The sequence below is a fragment of the Vipera berus genome, assembly GCF_964194415.1.
Source record: "Vipera berus genome assembly, chromosome: 2".
In the NCBI taxonomy this organism is placed as follows: domain Eukaryota; kingdom Metazoa; phylum Chordata; class Lepidosauria; order Squamata; family Viperidae; genus Vipera; species Vipera berus.
This window is the reverse complement of record NC_138203.1, coordinates 284,708,495-284,726,940: the sequence shown is the minus strand read 5'-3', so window position 1 is coordinate 284,726,940 and position 18,446 is coordinate 284,708,495. Positions and strand designations below refer to the sequence as shown.

General features: G+C 45.8%; 1 protein-coding gene across 1 annotated transcript in view; it reads left to right on the top strand.

Annotated features, from left to right (window-relative positions):
- Nucleotides 1-5,072: 5,072 nt before the first annotated feature.
- The window catches only part of LOC308661144 (alpha-2-macroglobulin-like), a 104,353-nt gene continuing 90,979 nt past the window's right edge, over nt 5,073-18,446 (top strand). The window contains exons 1-3 of the mRNA XM_081315935.1: nt 5,073-5,213; nt 7,288-7,474; nt 7,611-7,818. Coding sequence (XP_081172061.1) covers nt 5,119-5,213; nt 7,288-7,474; nt 7,611-7,818 — 490 coding nt within the window. The 5' untranslated portion in view covers nt 5,073-5,118. The remainder of the gene's footprint in view (nt 5,214-7,287; nt 7,475-7,610; nt 7,819-18,446) is intronic.

The window sequence follows — 18,446 nt, the reverse complement described above, 5'->3', positions numbered from 1 at the left end:
TCCGTTGGGAGATTATTGATCACTGCCCCTCCACCTGCCCAGATTTGGCGCCAAGTGACTAAGACTAAGGAATTTCAAACCTTGTAGGATGCTATAAGGGCCTCAATTTCAATGGCAATTATGTCAAAACGTTATGTCATCTTGTAGTTTTCTAATGTCTATAATAAAAGTTCTATAACCGCGAGTCTCTGTCACTGATAAACGGAGGTTTATTTCCGAATTGCCCTCGTATTTTGTAAAAATGACTTCACACTTCGTTCTCTTTGTCCACACAAGTCAACATGTGCAGGCAATCTGCTCCTAGGTGGCAAATCCAGTCAGGCCCCCAATCCATCTTCTGCGCTTCTTGCATGAGAAGCTAAAGACTTTCAAGCAAAAAACCCAAGAAAGTCCAGTTGCCTTTTGAAAAAAAATCCCATTGGGACCACCTTGACCCAGATGATTGGGAATCTCCAGAGACATCCTGGGTCAACCTGCTCCACAGGAAACCCTCAAAGCTGCTAAACTGGGCTCTTCTCAGAGGTCCTGGAGATGAACACCTGCGCCATCTCTCCAACCGTTGCCCTTTCATTGCTCTTTAGGAGCCTCCCTTAGCGGTTTCAGCCTCTGAGATTATTATTATTATTAATTTTATTTGTATACCGCCCTTCTCCCAAAGATTGGCGCAGCACCAACAGATGTGAGATTGTGCTGGTGTGTAAGTCAGGGGGAAAGAATTACAATGACCCAGAAAGCGCATGGAGCGAAAGAGAGGAAGACGCCCCACCCTTCCCTGAGTTTGGGAATGACAAAAACAAAGCCATCCTTAATGCCTCCGCTGACCTGATTAATGCCTCTGCTGAACTGGCCTCCCCAACCAGAGACATTAAGCCTCCTCCAGGGAGGAACAGACCAGGTTGGGGTGACCTTCAAGGAAAATCACCTGGCAATGGATCTGTTCCTTGCCTCAAAAGGGGGGGATTGGCAGATCCTTCTCATCTCCTGCTGTGGGATCCTCGGTCTTCTCTGACTTGGTCCTTTCCTTGCAGATGTTTCAGTACCAAACTAGATAATATCATCCGTGCTAGAAGGGAGAGGAGATTGCTCTCATTTTTACACACTAGTGGTTTGCCCTGTCAGTGTTGGTGGGGTGTTGTTGCTTGTTTATTGTTAGATTGTTTATACTAGTAATTGTTCAATTGGGAGGTTATTTACTCAATTGTTGCTCTCGTGTTATTCTTGATGGTAAATTTTGCTGATATAGGTGTTGGTTGCTGCTTAAGAGCCGTTTTGTTATTTTTGTTTGCTTTTAGGGTTTTGGCATTTTTTGGATCTGGCTTGATCTAAAGATGATCACAGTTTCCCAGTTGAAGGTGTGGTGGCATATATACAACTGTTGTGAAATGAAGGAGGTTTCATTCATGATTGCTAGTTGATGTTCGTGGATGCGTTTTGCTGCTCTTCTTCCTGTTTCTCCCACGTAGTGCTATTAGAGGCCTTACAGTGTATGTTGCTTAGCAGGCAGGTATGAGACTCGAAAAAGAGAAAGTGGAAAACCATGCAGGGCGGCTGAAAAATTGGGGGAGTTTAAAGAAAAGCTGGTCCCCTGTGTCTCCTGGAAGTATTCAAGGGAAAGGGCAGGTGGGTCTCACACATACACACACACACACAAACACACACACCTTGGACAGACGGAATGGAAACGTTACACCAGGGGCTCGCTGGCCCTTGGAAGGAGGCCACTGGAGGTGGAGATATGGGAGGGGGCCACGATCTCCGAGGGATCCAGAAGATCCTTGGGAGAGCAGAGAGTGGCTTGCAAAGCTTTGGGATACGAGGAAAGAGGCGGGGCAGGTGCTTCAGCTGGGGACCCCCTCAGTTCACCCCCTTGTTCCTTGAACCTTCTCCTTTGGCTGCTTCTGATTCCCATCACTATCCTGCAAGCTGGAGATGGCTTGATTCTTTTTCTCCTCTTGCTGTGGGGCCTCTTTAAAGTGACACCCCCTTCCCGCCAGTGGCAACTTTCCCTCCCCTGTTTGTTAGGTGCCTTCTTTAACCCTTTTCCCTTTTAAATAAATGATCTTTCTTTAACTGAAATGTTCCTTCCTCAGGAAACCGGTTCTCCACAGATTATTTTGTCCAGTCGCTCCATAAACAATAGTGTGTAAAGGATTTTTGCCATATTTTGTACCATAAAAATTCCCAGGCTACCCAGGCAAAACCGGGAGTTCCTTTCACTGGCATGCAAGCCCAAGAACCAGGCCCGACGGGTGGAAAGGAGAAAGACTTTTATTTAAGAAGCAAGTTCCACAATGGGACACCCTTGCTCCGCAGTGGACCCCCTCTTTTAAAAAAGCACCCATTGTCATGAACCAGTCATGAAAACACACATCACGATACCCCAATCGTTCAGGAGAAGATCCGACATTCTGTACAGTCATAACAACAGGCAACGTTTGGCTAAAGCTTACAAGATATGGGGGACCTTGAGCCTGGTCAGTAACATTCTTCCCTGAGCTATTTGATCCTGGCATCTTGTCCTTCAGAATTGCCCTCTCTATGTGCCAAATCATAAACAATAACTACATCAATATATGAATTAAGATCAGTCTCTGAATACATAAGTTAAAAAACATGAAGCTCAGCTATCCCAGGTCAACCGGTGGATAATCCTACCAATAAATGCAAGGCTTCATGTTCACAGCGACCGACCGTTGTGTGTAAAACAATAAGGAATACATCCATACATGCATAGAAAATACTCTCTCGAGGCATAGGTTAAAATAAACTAAAATATGCTCTCCCAATGCTCCCACTTAATAATAATAATAATAATAATAATAATAATAATAATAATAATAATAATAATAATAATAATAATAATAATAATAATAATAATAATAATAATATAAAGTTGGAAGGGACCTTGGAGGTCATCTAGTCCAACCCCCTGCTCAGGCAGGAAACCCTATACCATTTCAGGCAAATGGCTGTCCAGTCTCTTCTTAAAAACCTCCAGTGTTGGAGCATTCACCACCTCTGGAGGCAGGTTGTTCCACTGGTTAATTGTTCTAACTGTCAGGAAGTTTCTCCTTAGTTCTAGGTTGCTTCTCTCCTTGACTAGTTTCCATCCGTTGCTTCTTGTCCTGCTTTCAGGTGCTTTGGAGAATAGCTTGACTCCCTCTTCTTTGTGGCAGCCCCTGAGATATTGGAACACTGCTATCATGTCACCCCTCACCCTTCTCTTCAGTGTTCCTCCATTCATCTCTGTTAGTGAGAATTAAATCCAATATGGCTAATCCCCTAGTTCCCTTCTCTACTTTTTGGGAGAGAAAGTTGTCTGCTAGGTTTGACAGGAATCTGTTTGATCTTCCACTTGGTGCAGAGTTTGTCTCCCAGTTGATATCAGGGTAATTAAAGTCCCCCATTACTATTGTGATGTGCTTCTTACATACCTTAGTTAGCTGACTAGCAAAAAGTTCATCTATTTCCTCTGCTTGGTTGGGTGGCCTATAGTATACACCTATGGCAATGTCATTTTTTCCCCCTTTTATATTGACCCAAATGCTTTCAGGTTTACAGTTTTCGTCATTGTTGTGCTCTATTTCTGTAGAGATAAAGTTATTTCTTATATAGAGAGCAACTCCACCTCCTCTTTTGTTTAGTCTATTTCTTTTAAATAATTTAAATCCCTCTAGCTGTGTGTTCCATTTGTGGGTTTCGTCCCACCATGTTTCTGTAATGGCAACAATATCATATCCGCCCTCATTTACCTGAATTTCTAGTTCACCCTGCTTACTGTTCATACTCTGCGCATTGATGTACAGACATTTGAGTCCTTTATGACTGACCCTGTGTTTACTTGCTACATAACTTGTGTGGTGTCTAAGTTCCCCTATTTTCTTAGATTGCCGGGGACAGTGATGTTCTGTATCAATTAACTCACTGTCCCCTTTGTTTAGTTTAAATATTCCTCCAGAAAAGCTGTGAATTTATTGCCAAGTAACTCAGTCCCTTTCTTGGATGGATGCAGACCATCTCTTTTGTACATTTTTTCATTGGACCAGCTACAGACATCGTGACTAATATAACCAAAGCCTTCTCCTTTACACCACTCCTTTAGCCACATATTAAATTCTGCTATACGCTGGCCTTTTCCATTTTGCTCCTTATACATTGGTAAGACCTCTGAAAAAGTGAGCCTACAGCCTATTCTGCTGAGTTCCTGCCCCAAGCTCTGGAAATCATTAAAGAACTGTTTGACACATTTTTATACCCTACCCATGACGCAGATTCCCCCCTCCCCTATCGCACTCAACCCCCCTTCCCCAATCATCCGATAACTAATCCGGACCACCTAAAACCACTATCCCTTCCATGTACCAGGAAGCCCCTTTGTGCACATCCTACCTATCACCATCTAACTTTCTGTTAACAAAGCTCAGCTCTTATAGTTATTTCTGTATTTCCTCTGCTTGCGATTTCAGCTAGCGAGCAACTTCTGCTTTTCTTATTTGTATATAGTTTACTTGTCTGAGTTTATGACTTTCGGGTGTCTTCTTCTATAGATCTTTAGACTCATTAGAAATTTCTGAATAATAATCTACTTCTTTCAATGTTGTCCCAGGAAATGCCGGGTTTTGTCTTTTGTTTTGGGCATGGTGTGCTAATGCTAATTAAGCACACAAGACATGTAAATCTTTTTGAGATCTTTGCTTTGCAAAAGAAAAGTCACTTGGGATTAAAGTTTCCAAAGCAAGCACAGAGATTTGTTCTAAGGCCGTGGATTTTAAAGGGTTACAGTTGGAAAAATCATGACATTGGTTGGTCAGAAGCTGGGTACAGAAAGTGAGCAGTGTGGCCTCTAGGCAAATATGAGCTGGTTGGAAGGTACCTTATGCAGCCAGTTTCTCTAACTTTCACAGCACCACTGGAAAAGAATTTGGCAATTGAGTTATTTCAACTTAATACTCTTTGTTCTTGACAACCAGGAAGATCAGTTAATGCAAACAGAATTGGCTGTTGCAATCTGCTCCAGCCCATTTCTTATCTTCTCTGTTTGCAGGTAGACAGTATAAGTAGCCATAGGGAGAATGATCAGAGGCATTGGCTTTGCACACCACCGGCCATCCAAACACCATGGGGAATGGATGGATCTGGAAGGGACCCAGCCTCTCCATGCTGCTGCTGGTGACTCTTCTTCCTCGGACTTCATTGGCTAATTACACCGAACCGTAAGAGGCTTGTTGGACCTTCTTGTCTTCCTTTTTTCCTTACCAAATCTCCACTTCCAGCTTTGTCCTTCCTTCTTCTTCTTTGCAGGTTTGCAAGTAGGGAATTCACACACTCAACAGAGGAGTCATTGTATGGCTGGTGCCCCAGTGTAGCAACAGTTGGCTTCCTAAGGCTCAGAGGTTTAGAAAAACCAACTGGAGACCCATCCACAAACTGTTGAGGCCAGAGGAAGCAAGCCTAGCATTCTCATGAGTAGCCCGAAAGACATTTAATTAGTCTTTGTAGGCCATTGAAAGCTAGTTAGAGGCCGGATGGGTTTGCAATGCTCTATATTAAATAAATAAATAAAAATAAAAAATAAATTAAAAAATAAAAATAAATATATGCTCTAAATAAAAAAATAAAAATAAATATATTCAAAGGCAAAAAACTGGGAGTGATGGGGTATTCAAGCAGCTCATATCTGCAACTTTTTAAAGCAGCCATGTCTCTTTGCAAAATTCTGCGGTTGAAAACAGCACACTCCAAAGTTCCTTTGGGCATTTCAATCCAGAATGCTTCCTTACCTGGTAGCAATTTATTCCACAGCCCAAATGTGAGAAGGAAAATTCAGATTAGGGACTATCACTACCCCTTATTTCTAGAAAAATTTGCTGGTCCCATTTTGTTGAATGTGACCAGGCATGTACACAAGCAGTAGCGTAAAGATGATTTAATTAGGGCTCAGTAGTAATACTTTTCTGGGCTTCCAAAATTTATTGAACCATGGCTAATCAGGTAGATCCAAAATAACAACATACTTTGGTTATTCTAATGCAGGTCCAAAATCCAGTTTAGTTACATTTTGCAAAGAGTTAATGATTCAAACAAGTTTGATGGCCTTTTGCCCAGAACAGAGCAGAATGGTTTTTCTAAAGGTTTCAGGATAGACGCCAGGCTTCCCTGTTTCCCCATTTCGTTCTGTTCAGAATAAACTCATCTTTACCCCAGCTCTGTGTCCGTCTCTATGTGAAGCACGCGACTTTACAAAAAGAAACTTCTACATGAAAGCCTAAAAGCTTTTCAAGGGCAGCATAACAGGCATGGGTTTGAAGCAGACAGTTCCCGTAACAAAATGAACTCGATAATATGGACTACGTAAGACGTGGCGGAAACCTATTGTTTAAGTCTATGAATTTGTGTTGGAACCTCAGAGTTAGTTTTGCTTTGACTTTAGTTATACATCTCTACAATTTTCTTGCAAAAATCAATTTAAAAGTCCATGGCAAAAATTTAATCACAGATCCAGTCCAACTACATTTGATTTAGCATTTTTCAAAGCACCAGAAGGACAAGAAGCAATGGATAGAAACAAATCAAGGAGAGAAGCTACCTAGAACTTCCTTCCTTCCTTCCTTCCTTCCTTCCTTCCTTCCTTCCTTCCTTCCTTCCTTCCTTCCTTCCTTCCTTTCCTATCTTCCTTCCTTCCTTTCCTTTCCTTTGTTTTCTTCCTTCCCCCCTCCTTCCTTCCTTCCTTCCTTCCTTCCCTCCCTCTTTCTTTCTTTCTTTCTTTCTTTCTTTCTTTCTTTCTTTCTTTCTTTCTTTCTTTCTTTCTTTCTTTCTTTCTTTCTTCCTTCCTTCTTTCCTTCCCTCCCTCCCTTCCCTCCCCTTCCTTTCTTCCTTCCTTCCTTCCCTCTTTCTTTCTTTCTTTCTTTCTTTCTTTCTTTCTTTCTTTCTTTCTTTCTTTCTTTCTTTCTTCCTTCCTTCCTTCCTTCCTTCCTTCCTTCCTTCCTTCCCTCCCTCCCTCCCTCCCTCCCCTTCCTTTCTTCCTTCCTTCCTTCCTTCCCTCCCTCCCTCCCTCCCTCCCTCCCTCCCTCCCTCCCTCTTTCCTTCCTTCCTTCCTTCCTTCCTTCCTTCCTTCCTTCCTTCCTTCCTTCCTTCCTTCCTCTGTCACAATGACAAAACTGATAATTAATCCATCAAGGAAGTTATTTTAGCTGCAGGGGTGGTGACTTCCTATAGTGAAACCTACCCTGGTCACAGGACATCCATGTCACTCACTTGATAAATCCTTTTCCCTTTCCTGCCTTCCAGGCAATACTTGATCCTGGTGCCCTCTGTGATCCACACGCAGACCCCTGAGAAGGTTTGTGTCCAGATGCTCCATTTCAATGAGACCTTGGCTTTGAGCATCACCGTGGAATTTAAGGACAAGAACAAAAACTTGACTGAAGTGAACATGATGGTTGAGAAGGACATCTTCCAATGTATTTCCTTCCAGGTAGGAATTCCAGGGTGTTTTATTTGGGGGGGGGATGATTACTGGCAGGGGTCCAGGAAGTAAAGCAAGAGGTTATAGATGCTTTCAATAGGAACTGCAAAGAAGCCTCACACTGTTACCTTTCTTTCTTCTCCAGCTTCCCAAGTTGAAGCATTCCTCAAGCAGTCCTTCAGGATATCCCTCAAGGTTTCGTGGGGCTACAGACCATCCCAAGGTCCTTCTCAGGGTGGCACTGAAGGGAAAAATGTTGAACGTGACACAACAAGAACTGGTCATAGTCAGAAACCCGAGTGACCTACTTTTTGTTCAGACAGACAAGCCCATCTACAAGGCAGGACAGGAAGGTAAGTGAGGTCCTCCCAGTGGAAAAATTGTAGAGGTAGAGGTATGAACACAATTGGGATCAGAATTTCCATTGCTGAGCAACTTAATTGAGTCATGCCTGTGTCAATGCTGCTAACATCACATATTTTTGCATTGACAACAGATGGAAATGTAGCCATCTTTTTCCTTTTGCTTTTAGAGTTAGATGATTTATTTTTATTTATTTATTTAATTTAATTTGTATACCGCCCTTCTGCTAGGAGGGTGGGGATGTGAATGAGAGTCCAGCTAGACATAACACTACACTTAGCGTGAGAATCAAGGTTATTGAGCTCAGAGCTGATAAAGAATTGGTGGGCTGGAGAGCTGGAGAGGAAGCCTGCACTTCAAGCTAATTGGGGAAAGTGATTTATGACTGTTAATTGGGGGAGGGAATTGTGCTTTGATACTATGTCCCCAGGGGAGGAGAAATCAGTTTTTGGCTTCAATTATGTAAGTGCCAATATTATGCTACTTGAATAAAAGATCCTTTAAGGTAAACAATGCGTCGAGTTTCATCTGTTGGAACCATGACAGCCTGATTTTATTATCTTTTTTTCCATGGTTCTTAAGTGAATCACTTAATCTTTGAGTTACAAATGTAATACAGCCTGCCAATTAAATTTGTAATCCGAGGATTTGTTTGATCGAATCACGTTAAATGAATGTGATGACTCCCTTTCTCCAATGCATTCGCTAATTGAATGTGAAGGTCGCTAAATGCACATGAGGTATCTCAAGGTGAGGAAGACTATGGGGGTTTGGTGCTGGATCAGGCCACCCAAGGTCTCTCCCAGTCCACTGAGATACCTCATGCTCCCCTGGGGTCCCCACAATTGCTTCCCCCCCATCCTGCCCTGCTGGGTCTCCAGAGACTGGGCCTGGTTTGCTAGCATCCCATAATCCACTTACTCCTCCCCACCCCATTTCCCATGGCTTTACTGAAATAGGCAGGGGCCATGTTGCAGTGTCTCTACGATCAGCCGTAAGGGCAAATGACCACTGTGAGGTGGTTTGCTTTTTAAAATGGTTAATAGGCAATTTCTGACAGCAATTAGAAAGTGAGGCTTGCAAACTTAGTGTCCTTTAAAAGACTTCATTGCAATCACAAAGATAGCTGATCCCTTTGTCTCTGGGCACTCCAATTTGTGGAAAATCACTGTTCTGCCAGGAGTAGCCATCTGGAGCACATGTGGGCTGTTGTGTAGCGGGTTCTTTGGTGCAGGAATGAACACGAGGTAAATGAGTACAGGAAAACTCATGGTTTATTTCTTGCAGAATCTGAACTGGGGAAATGGCTGCAACTAGCCTCAATATATAGTCTAGCCCCTAAGTGGCAGCCAATAGGTTTGAAGCAACCATTGTCACCTAGGGATAGCCAATAGCAGCACTGGAGACTTGTAGTCTGGGTTGCTGGAGAGCCGTTAGCTGCTACAGCAACCCACGTGGTATTACTAATGAGCCCAGTACATAACACCCCTCCCCTCTTAGATCAGACAATATTAACACAAGTTAGTCTTAATGCAATTATCAAGACTCATTATCAAAACAAACTTAAATAATAGTAATAGGAAAAAAACCCATATAGGTTACAATGTTGTTAAACAACGTCTGAATGAATAGGCTTCATTGACAGCACACTAGACAGTTACATCATAGCACCTGAATGAATATGCCTTCATTGACAGTACGCCAGACAATTAATATCATCACACTAGTTTCTGTAGTACAGTGGCAAGCTGCAATGCAACAATATTATAGCTCTTTATTTTACAATGTAATCAGCAAGATATGAAGGAGGCTTGTGTGCCCTAGTGGAATGTCTTGGAGTTCCAGTCACTTTGTGGTCTACCAGCTTACCCAGTGGGTGCTCCTGAATCAAGGGGATTAGATGCTCTCTGGCTGGCCTCTCCAGGTTGGCCCACCCCAGAGTCACACTGATCAGCAGAGTAGGCACAGCGGTTGCTGAAGTCTGGTTGGCTTGCTCCTTCAGGGGATCCATATTGCATTCCTGGACTCCCCACTTCTCCCTCTGGTTCCTCCTCAAGTCCTGAGAGTCCATGTGAGGACTGGCTTGGCTGCAGGTTTGAGGACCTTGGGAGGGACTTATGATGCAGTCCTCACTTAGTGGCCATTCTGGAAACCATTTTCTGAGTTGGATCAATGTGGCATCTGACAACTCACCCTCCCTCCAACCCCAGTTCATAAGACAGGGGCCCGGATGCTTTGGTAATTTGACCAGGAACCCACAGATTCCCATACCATAGTTCCTGGCCCAAACCCAATCGCCCATTTGCAGCCCCCTAGGGGGTTTTGGTTGAGAGGATTCTGCTGCCACTCTATCTGGATGCAACCTGACCAGTTTAGTAATCAATCGCCTCCCCCAACGTAGTTCTGCAGGACTTTTGCCTATAGCAGTGCAGGGCATAGAATGCTGGCAGAGTAGAAAATCTGCCAATCTGTGATGCCAGTCACCTGTGACAATGCGCATGTCTGATGAGATTAGCTCTAAGGAAGGCCTGAAATTCAGCAGCAGTGAATTGGGCCCCATTGTCTGAAACTAAGACATCTGGCAGCCCATGTGTGGCAAAAAGTTTTCTCAGCACCTGGATAGTCCTAGCAGTAGTCATGTTAGGAACTGGAATTACTTCCAGACATTTGGAGTGGCTACCAACTATTATAAGGAAGAGCTGTCCCTGAAAGGGCCCAGCATAGTCTATGTGAATCCTAGACCAGGGAGTGTGCGTTTTCTCCCACCTGTGAACTGGAGCCTGTGGCATTTCAGGCGTCGATTGCTAGCATGTATAACAACCATGGACTTGTGCCTCAATGTCCTTATCAAGGCCAGGCCACCAAAGGTAGCTTCTAGCTAAAGCTTTCATTCTGACAATGCCTGGATGGCCTTCATGTAATGACTGTAAAACCCTGTCTCTTAGGGAAGTGGGAATTATGACTCTGTTTCCCCATAAAATGCACCCCTTGTGGGCAGATAACTCATGCCTTCTGACAAAATAGTTCTGAAATTCAGAACCTGGGATTTTATCCAACCAGCCCGTGTATACCCATGACAATACTCTACTAAGTGGCAGTTTCAGCATCAATGTCCCCTGCATGGAAGGGGAATTCAGGTAGGTCCTGTATGGACAATATTCTAGCAGCTAGAGCTGGATCTGGTTCCATTAGTGGCAGTGGTAGTCTGCTGAGGCCATCAGCATGGCCCATTTCTTTACCAGGTTTGTGAATCAATTTAAAAGTGTATGCATATAGAAAAATAGACCATCTCAGCATTCTTGGTGAAAGTATGTGGAGGGTTTGTTTGTCTGTTGTGAAAAGTCCCAACAGAGGTTTGTAGTCTGTAAAGACTGTGAAGTCCTTGCCATATAAATAGTCATGGAATTCTTTTATTCCAGCAACAATGGCTAGGTCCTCTTTGTTAATCTGAGCATAGTTGCGCTCGGCAGAGGACAATGTCCTTGAGTAAAAGGAACCTGTGTTCCATTCCTTTCTATGTAACTTATAACTACCCCCAACCCAAAGGGAGATGCATCACATGCAAGACATACTGGTTTAGACTCTTTGTAGTGAGTTACAGTGGACTTTTCTGACAAAAGTGCTTTTAAGTCCTGGAAACATTTTTATGTAAATTAGTCCATTTCCATGGAGCTTTCTTATCTAGAAGCATGTGGAGGGGCTCTGCTAGTGCAGCCTTATGAGTTAGAAAAGTGTGATAGAAGTTTAGGAGGCCCAAGAATGCTTGTAGCTCTTCTTTGGATCTAGGACTAGGAGCTATTTTAATAGCCTTCACTTTAGAATCAGCAGGCTGAATGCCGTTAGCATCAATTCACAAACCCAGGAATTCTGTTGAAGGAACCTCAATACTACACTTGCTCTTTTTTAATTTGAGGCCTGCTTCGTGAAGCCTCTGCAAAAAAGCTCTGAGCCTACTTGCTAGCACTTCTGGGAATTCCCCGGCAATAAGAACATCATCAAAATAAGGGCAGATGCCCTGAATACCCTTAAGTGTATGCTCCATGATTCCCTGGAAAATGCCAGGTGCAACACTGACTCCAAACTGTAAGTGTTTAACTTTGAAAGCCCCCCTGTGAGTCACAATCGTCTGAGCCGCAGCTGTGGCCTCATCAACCGGCAATTGCTGATAGGCCTGTGCTAAATCAAGTTTAGCAAAGATAGGACTTCCGGTGGCTCCGCGGCGCCGGAGACAGCCTTCCCGGGCTGCCCGCGGCTCAGCTGAGTGATTTTCGCCCGAAACAGCGCCGATCAGCTGTTTGGGCGAATTTGAAGCCCCCTCCTCGGGAGAAGAGGAGGGGGTGAGGCCCCAGGTAGGGGTCGAGTTCTCTGGGGCCGCCTGAGCTTGTAGCTTGGGCGGCTGAAAGATTGAACTCCCCCGTAGCCTGGGTCGCTCCCAGCTGGCCAGCGCCTCTGCTCCTGACTTTATGGAGCAGAGCCAGGCGTCTGCGACCACCCCTGCCTGAAGGAAGGACTATGGATTAAAAGAAGCAGGCAGAGCGGTACAAGAGAAAAAGGTGAAGAGGATTATTTTATTTTACTCTCAAGCTTGATGGATTTTTTTTAAACTTTAAGTGAAAGTGAAAGTGCGCCACAATTGAAAGTTAAAGATGGCGGCTAAACCTCCCCCTAAAACTCTTCGGAGTGGTGGATCTTCTCCGGTGCAACAATCATCATTACAGGCGTTGCATTCTCCTGATGTATTGACACTGAAGGATTTACGAGATGCTTTGGATAAACATGCCCAGGTACTTTTGGAATCAATTAATCAGTCAATTGGTGAGAAATTTGCACAGATGGAGGAGAAATTGAAGAAGTTGGAGGAGAGAATGGAGGAGAGGATGGAACAGAAGTTCAGGGTGATGAAGGCAGACATTTTGACTTCAGTGTATAAAGTGGCTGAATGTGTGGAAGATTTGGATGAAAAAGTGGAAGATTTGACTCAAAAGAATGCCATATTAGAAGCAAAAGTATTGGAGAATGAAGATTTAAGAGATAAAATGGATAGAGAATTGAGTCTTGCTCAATATTTCCAGATGCAGTTTGCTATTAGAATCAGAGGTTTAAAGGAGAATATTAAGGAAGATCTAAAGCAGCTGGTTTCTGAGGCTCTTGAAGTGGTATTGAATCAGCCAGCATCTGAAATAAAAGGAGGCATGGATAAAGTGTTTCGTGTGAATTCATGGATTGCTAGACAGAGAAAGTTGCCTAGAGATGTGGTGGTTTATTTTGCAAAAAGGGAAATTAGAGATGAAGTTATACAAGCTGCCTATGACACTAAAGTCGTGATTGCTGATCAAGAAGTTCTGGTTCTAAAAGAAATTCCTCCAAAGATTTTAAGGAGAAGGAAGGATTTTACATTTCTTGTGCAAGAGCTCAAGCAACGAGATATAAGGTTTAGATGGGAGATTCCAGCTGGGCTGATGGTGACGCATGAAGGTAAAAGGTATCGTCTGGTTACTGTGATGCAAGCGCGTGATTTTTATAATGATGTTTTAAAAGCAACTCCATTAACACTTCTGGAAGCTGCAAAGGGATCTGAAGAAGGAGAACATCAAGAGGCTGAAGATGGACAGACAGAGGAGAATGCTGCTGGAGGAGATCAAGTTATAACACTTTTGGATGACTTTAGAGAACAGAGGGTGACGCGTGCTGCTTTAAAACGATCAAAGAAGATAAAAGAACAAGAACAACAGAAGTCTATGGAACTTTCGCAACGTACTTACAGCCAAGTAGTGGGAGGTGGGAAAAGATTTGGGTGAGGAATGTAAAATTTAAACAAGTTTGAAATCTAACAGAGAATTTCTACAAAATGTTTTATAGATCGTATTTAGATTTTAAAAAGCTAAGTATGTATTTGAATCATTAGCCTAAATGTTGGAGGTGCGGTGATGAAGATGTAATATATTTTCATGTATGGTGGACCTGTAAAAAGGTTTTAATTACGGCAGCAAGACTTTTGATAGGTTACTACTGGAAAGAGGAACTGCCGACCATAGAAGAGTGGGCTTTAGAGGTTTCCAATTTGGTTGAAATGGCGAAGATTTTGGCCTATTTGCAAGATTACTTGCAGGAACGCTATATTATGGAAGGGAGAGAATGGTTTGAGTTTATCCAGAATAAGGATAGGGTTAAGAAGTTTTATATTTGAATAAGGCTTTTTTTTGTTTTTTTTCTATATTACTTTTTTTTTATATATATATTTAATATTATTAAGGTTTGTTTTATCCTATATAAGCTAGAGAGTGATAGATTTTAGAGTTTATGGTTGTTAATATATGGTTGTTTATGATTGTTTTTTTTTATATATACCTTGTATTTAGCTCCGGGAAGTCGGGGGGGGGAGGGGGGGAGGGGGGGAGGAAGGGGGGGAGGGAGAAGGGTGGGGGAGGGGGGATTTTTTTTTTAAAGGGAAAAATTGTATGTTAAAACTTTTCAAGATTGCTATATGTAATACCCTGTATTCTGTTTTGGGAAGTCCGGGGGAGGGGAGGGAAGGGGGGAGGGTTGATGGGGAGGGGGGGTTTATTATTAAAAATTTTGTAAAACTTTTCAATAAAAAAAAAAAAAAGTTTAGCAAAGATAGTACCCCCTTGCAAGGAGCCTAAAATGCGGTTGACCACAGGTACCGGGTAAGCGTGTTGCTTGAGGGCTCTATTTAGAGTGCATTTATAGTCAGTGCAAATGCGAATTTCCCCATTGGCTTTAAGTGGAGTGACTATAGGAGTTTCCCACTCCCCACCATCAACAGGTTGAAAAAGGCCCTGTTCTACAAGCTTATCAATTTCTGAATCAATTTTCTGTTTTGAGGCAAAGGGGACCCTATGAAGCTTAACCCTGATTGGAAATACATTGGGATCTAGCTTAAATGAGATAGGTGGGCCTGTGTATGTTCCTAGGGCTGAATCAAAAACATCTGCATAGTCCTCGCATACTGACGCAAGGTCTACAGTTTGTGTCCGGTTGATACCAGTAATCTGAATACCTAAGGCATCAAACCAATCAAGTCCAATGAGACTTGTTCTCTGCCCCCCTACTACTATGACATCCAGGTGCCCATAAAACCCCTTAAATTTTACCATCAAAATGGCTTCTCCCTTAATTTTAACTTGAGCATTTTGAAAGTCAGTTAGGATTATGTCTGAGGGCCTTAGTTTGGCCCAATTTGTTATGTATGCAGGCACCTGCATAGCAACAGCCATCAGGGGGCGTTGGCCTGGACAGTTTCGGCGGGAAACCTAGGGCCAACCCCATTGGCTGTTAGCTTACCTGGCCAGGTATATAAGGAGGCCAGGTAGCCCTCATTCTTCAGTTCACTTCCCCTTCCAATAAAGAGCTGAACTCACACACCGGCTGGCGTCTCTCTTGCGTCGGACCCACTACACAATAGTGGCGACGAAGGTGGGATTGCTGCTGACCAAGAGCTGAAGTCACTGGGGAAACGCTCCGCGAGCTGAAGGGAAAGGCATTTTCCTTCTTCCCCCCACGACCGCCAGCCGAACCGGCAACGCCAAGCGCCACATCCACGACCAACTGCCGCCATGGCTAGAGCCGGACAACCCCGTGAATTCGAGACCCGCCGCCCCGAAACCTGGACCCGTTACCTGGCTCACATTGAACTGTACATGCGGTTCAATCAGATATCGGAGGACGGTGCAAAGGCGGCCGCCCTGCTCTGCCTTGGGGGACCAGCGCTGCTGGAAGTCGCCGCGAACCTGTTCCCCCAGGAGGCCATCAACAACGTCGCGTACCGAGACCTCGTGGCCAGGCTCAACGCACACTTCAAGCCCCGGCGCTCCAAGGTGGCCGCACGGTCACAATTCGAGAAAAGGGACCAGCGGCCCGACGAGACCGGTGCCGAGTTCCTTGCCGCCCTGCGGGAAGCTGCCGTCGCTTGGAGGTTCACAAATTTGGAGGAGCGACTACGGGACCGGCTGATTTGCGGCCTACGGGACAGGCGGTTGCAGGAGCGCCTGTTCGAAAGAGAGGAGGTCTCTCTCCAGGAAGCCGAGGACGCCATCCTAGCCCATGAAGCGGCCTGCGGGGCCGTCCAAGCCTGCCAGGAAACCCGGCCCGGCAACCAGGCAACCAGCGTCCACCGGCAAGGGGCCACAGAGGAGGACGACCTGAGCATCGACCTTCTCCAGCGAAAGTCGACCCCCGACCAGCGAGCCAGATGCCCAGACAGGCCCAGGCCTTCCAGCAACACCGCCGTTCCCCAGAGGTGCGCAGGGTGTGGTGGGAACCACGTGCGCAGCCTCTGCAAGTTCCGGTCTGCCACGTGCCGGGCCTGCAAGAAAACAGGCCACATAGCCGCCGTCTGCCGTAGCCGCCGCCCCCGAGAGGAAATCCACGAGCTGCAGCCGGAGGAACCGCCATTCGAAGGTACTGGGGCCCCCACCAAAACAAAAATTGGCTATGTCGAGAGCCGGCTGGCCATTAACCACATGGGTAGCCGCCGGCTGCTCAAACCCAAAATTAGATTAGCAATCCGTTTGCAAGGCGTCCCTTGCAGCATGGAGCTTGACTCCGGATCAGCGGTCTCGATTATTTCGGACGAGACCCTTAACCACATAATTAGCCGGAGCAAGCAACGGATTAAATTACGGCCTACTAAATTAACCCTGACCGATTTTCAGAATTCGCCGGTCAAGGTGAACGGGGAGGCCACCATTTCAGTGGGGTTTAAGGGTCGTGAAGGGCACCTGGACGTTGTAGTGGTAGAAGGGCGCAGAGCCAGCCTGGTCGGGCTGGACTGGTTTGAGGCCCTGGGAATCTCAGTATCTGGGATCCATCGGATCCAGGGGGACTCTGTTGAGGCCGTTTGCCGGGAGTTCGCCGACGTCTTCGATGGGTCATTAGGCAAGTACACCGGGGCCCCCATATCGTTCAAGCTTAACTCGAACGTCTCCCCTGTTAGGGTCCGGCCGCGGCGAGTCCCGTTTGCGCTCAAACACAAAATCGAGCGCGAACTAGACAAGTTGGTGGCCCAGGGAATCTTAGAGCCCGTAGATGGAGGGGAGTGGGAAACCTCCATCGTGACCCCCCTCAAATCCAACGGGGAAATAAGGATCTGTGCCGACTATAAGTGCTCGGTGAACCGCGCCCTAAACCCGCACGCTTACCTGGTTCCCGCGGTCAGCCACGTTCTCGCTTCCCTCCAAGGCGGTGCCATCTTTGCAAGGCTCGATCTTGTGCAGGCGTACCAGCAACTCACGGTCACTAGGGAAACAGCTGACATCCAAACCATAGTAACCCATAGGGGGGCGTTCCGGGTGAACAGGCTGCAGTTTGGAGTCAGCGTTGCTCCCGGCATTTTCCAGGAGGTTATGGAAAAGACACTCAAGGGCATTCCAGGAGTCTGCCCCTATTTTGATGACATCCTGATCGCAGGAGCATCAGCAGAGGAACTGGCAGGTAGGCTTAGGGAAGTGCTGGCAAGGCTGCGCACAGCTGGCCTCAAACTCAAAAAGGAAAAATGCAGCATAGGCGTTCCTTCCACAGAATTTTTGGGGTTCAGAGTAGACGCCAGGGGAATCCACCCCACAGAATCCAAGGTGAGGGCCATCAAACTAGCACCCACACCCAAGAACAAAGCAGAGCTTCAGGCATTCCTGGGTCTGCTGAATTTCTACCATACATTCCTCCCACACAAGGCAACCATCGCTGAACCGCTCCACAGGCTGCTAGACAAACAGGCAACATGGGCCTGGACGGCCACCCATGATCAGAGCTTCAAGGCCCTGAAGGCATTGCTGTCGGACAAGTCCACAGTAACCCATTTCATCGAGTCCAAGCCCATTTGTATCACCTGCGATGCATCTCCTTATGGTGTGGGCGCTGTCCTAAGCCACCTTGAGCCCAACGGGGCACAAGTCCCCATAGCATACTATTCTAGGACACTGTCTGGAGCAGAAAGAACTACGCCCAAATAGACAAAGAAGCCCTGGCAATCGTGGCAGGAATCAAGAAATTCCACGATTACTTATATGGCAGGGAGTTCACTGTCTTCACGGACCACAAACCACTCCTGGGCCTGTTCACCACAGACAGGCAAACCCCCCAGATTCTGTCCCCCAGGATGCTCCGGTGGTCCATCTTCCTTGCAGCATACAATTGCAAGCTGGTGCACAAGCCAGGGAAGGAGATGGGCCACGCAGACGGTCTAAGTAGGCTCCCCTTAGACACACACGACCCAGACCCAGCACCAGCCACACAGATCCTAGCCCTGCAGGAACTACCCGAGTGTCCAGTTCTTGCCAAGGACATTGCCAGCCACACAGCCACAGACAACATCATGGGCAGGGTGCACGCATGGGTTTGCACAGGGTGGCAGGACAAATCCCCAGGACCAGAGTTTCAGGCCTATTTCATTAGACGCGATGAAATCTCCACACACAAGGGGTGCCTCCTTTGGGGTAGCAGGGTCATCATTCCACCCGCACTACGCGCCAGGGTATTGGACTCCTTACACGAAGGGCACCCGGGGGTGGTCAGGATGAAGGCACTGGCTAGGAGCTACCTCTGGTGGCCCGGGTTGGACAAGGAGGTTGAGGATCGGGTCAAGGCCTGTTATACGTGC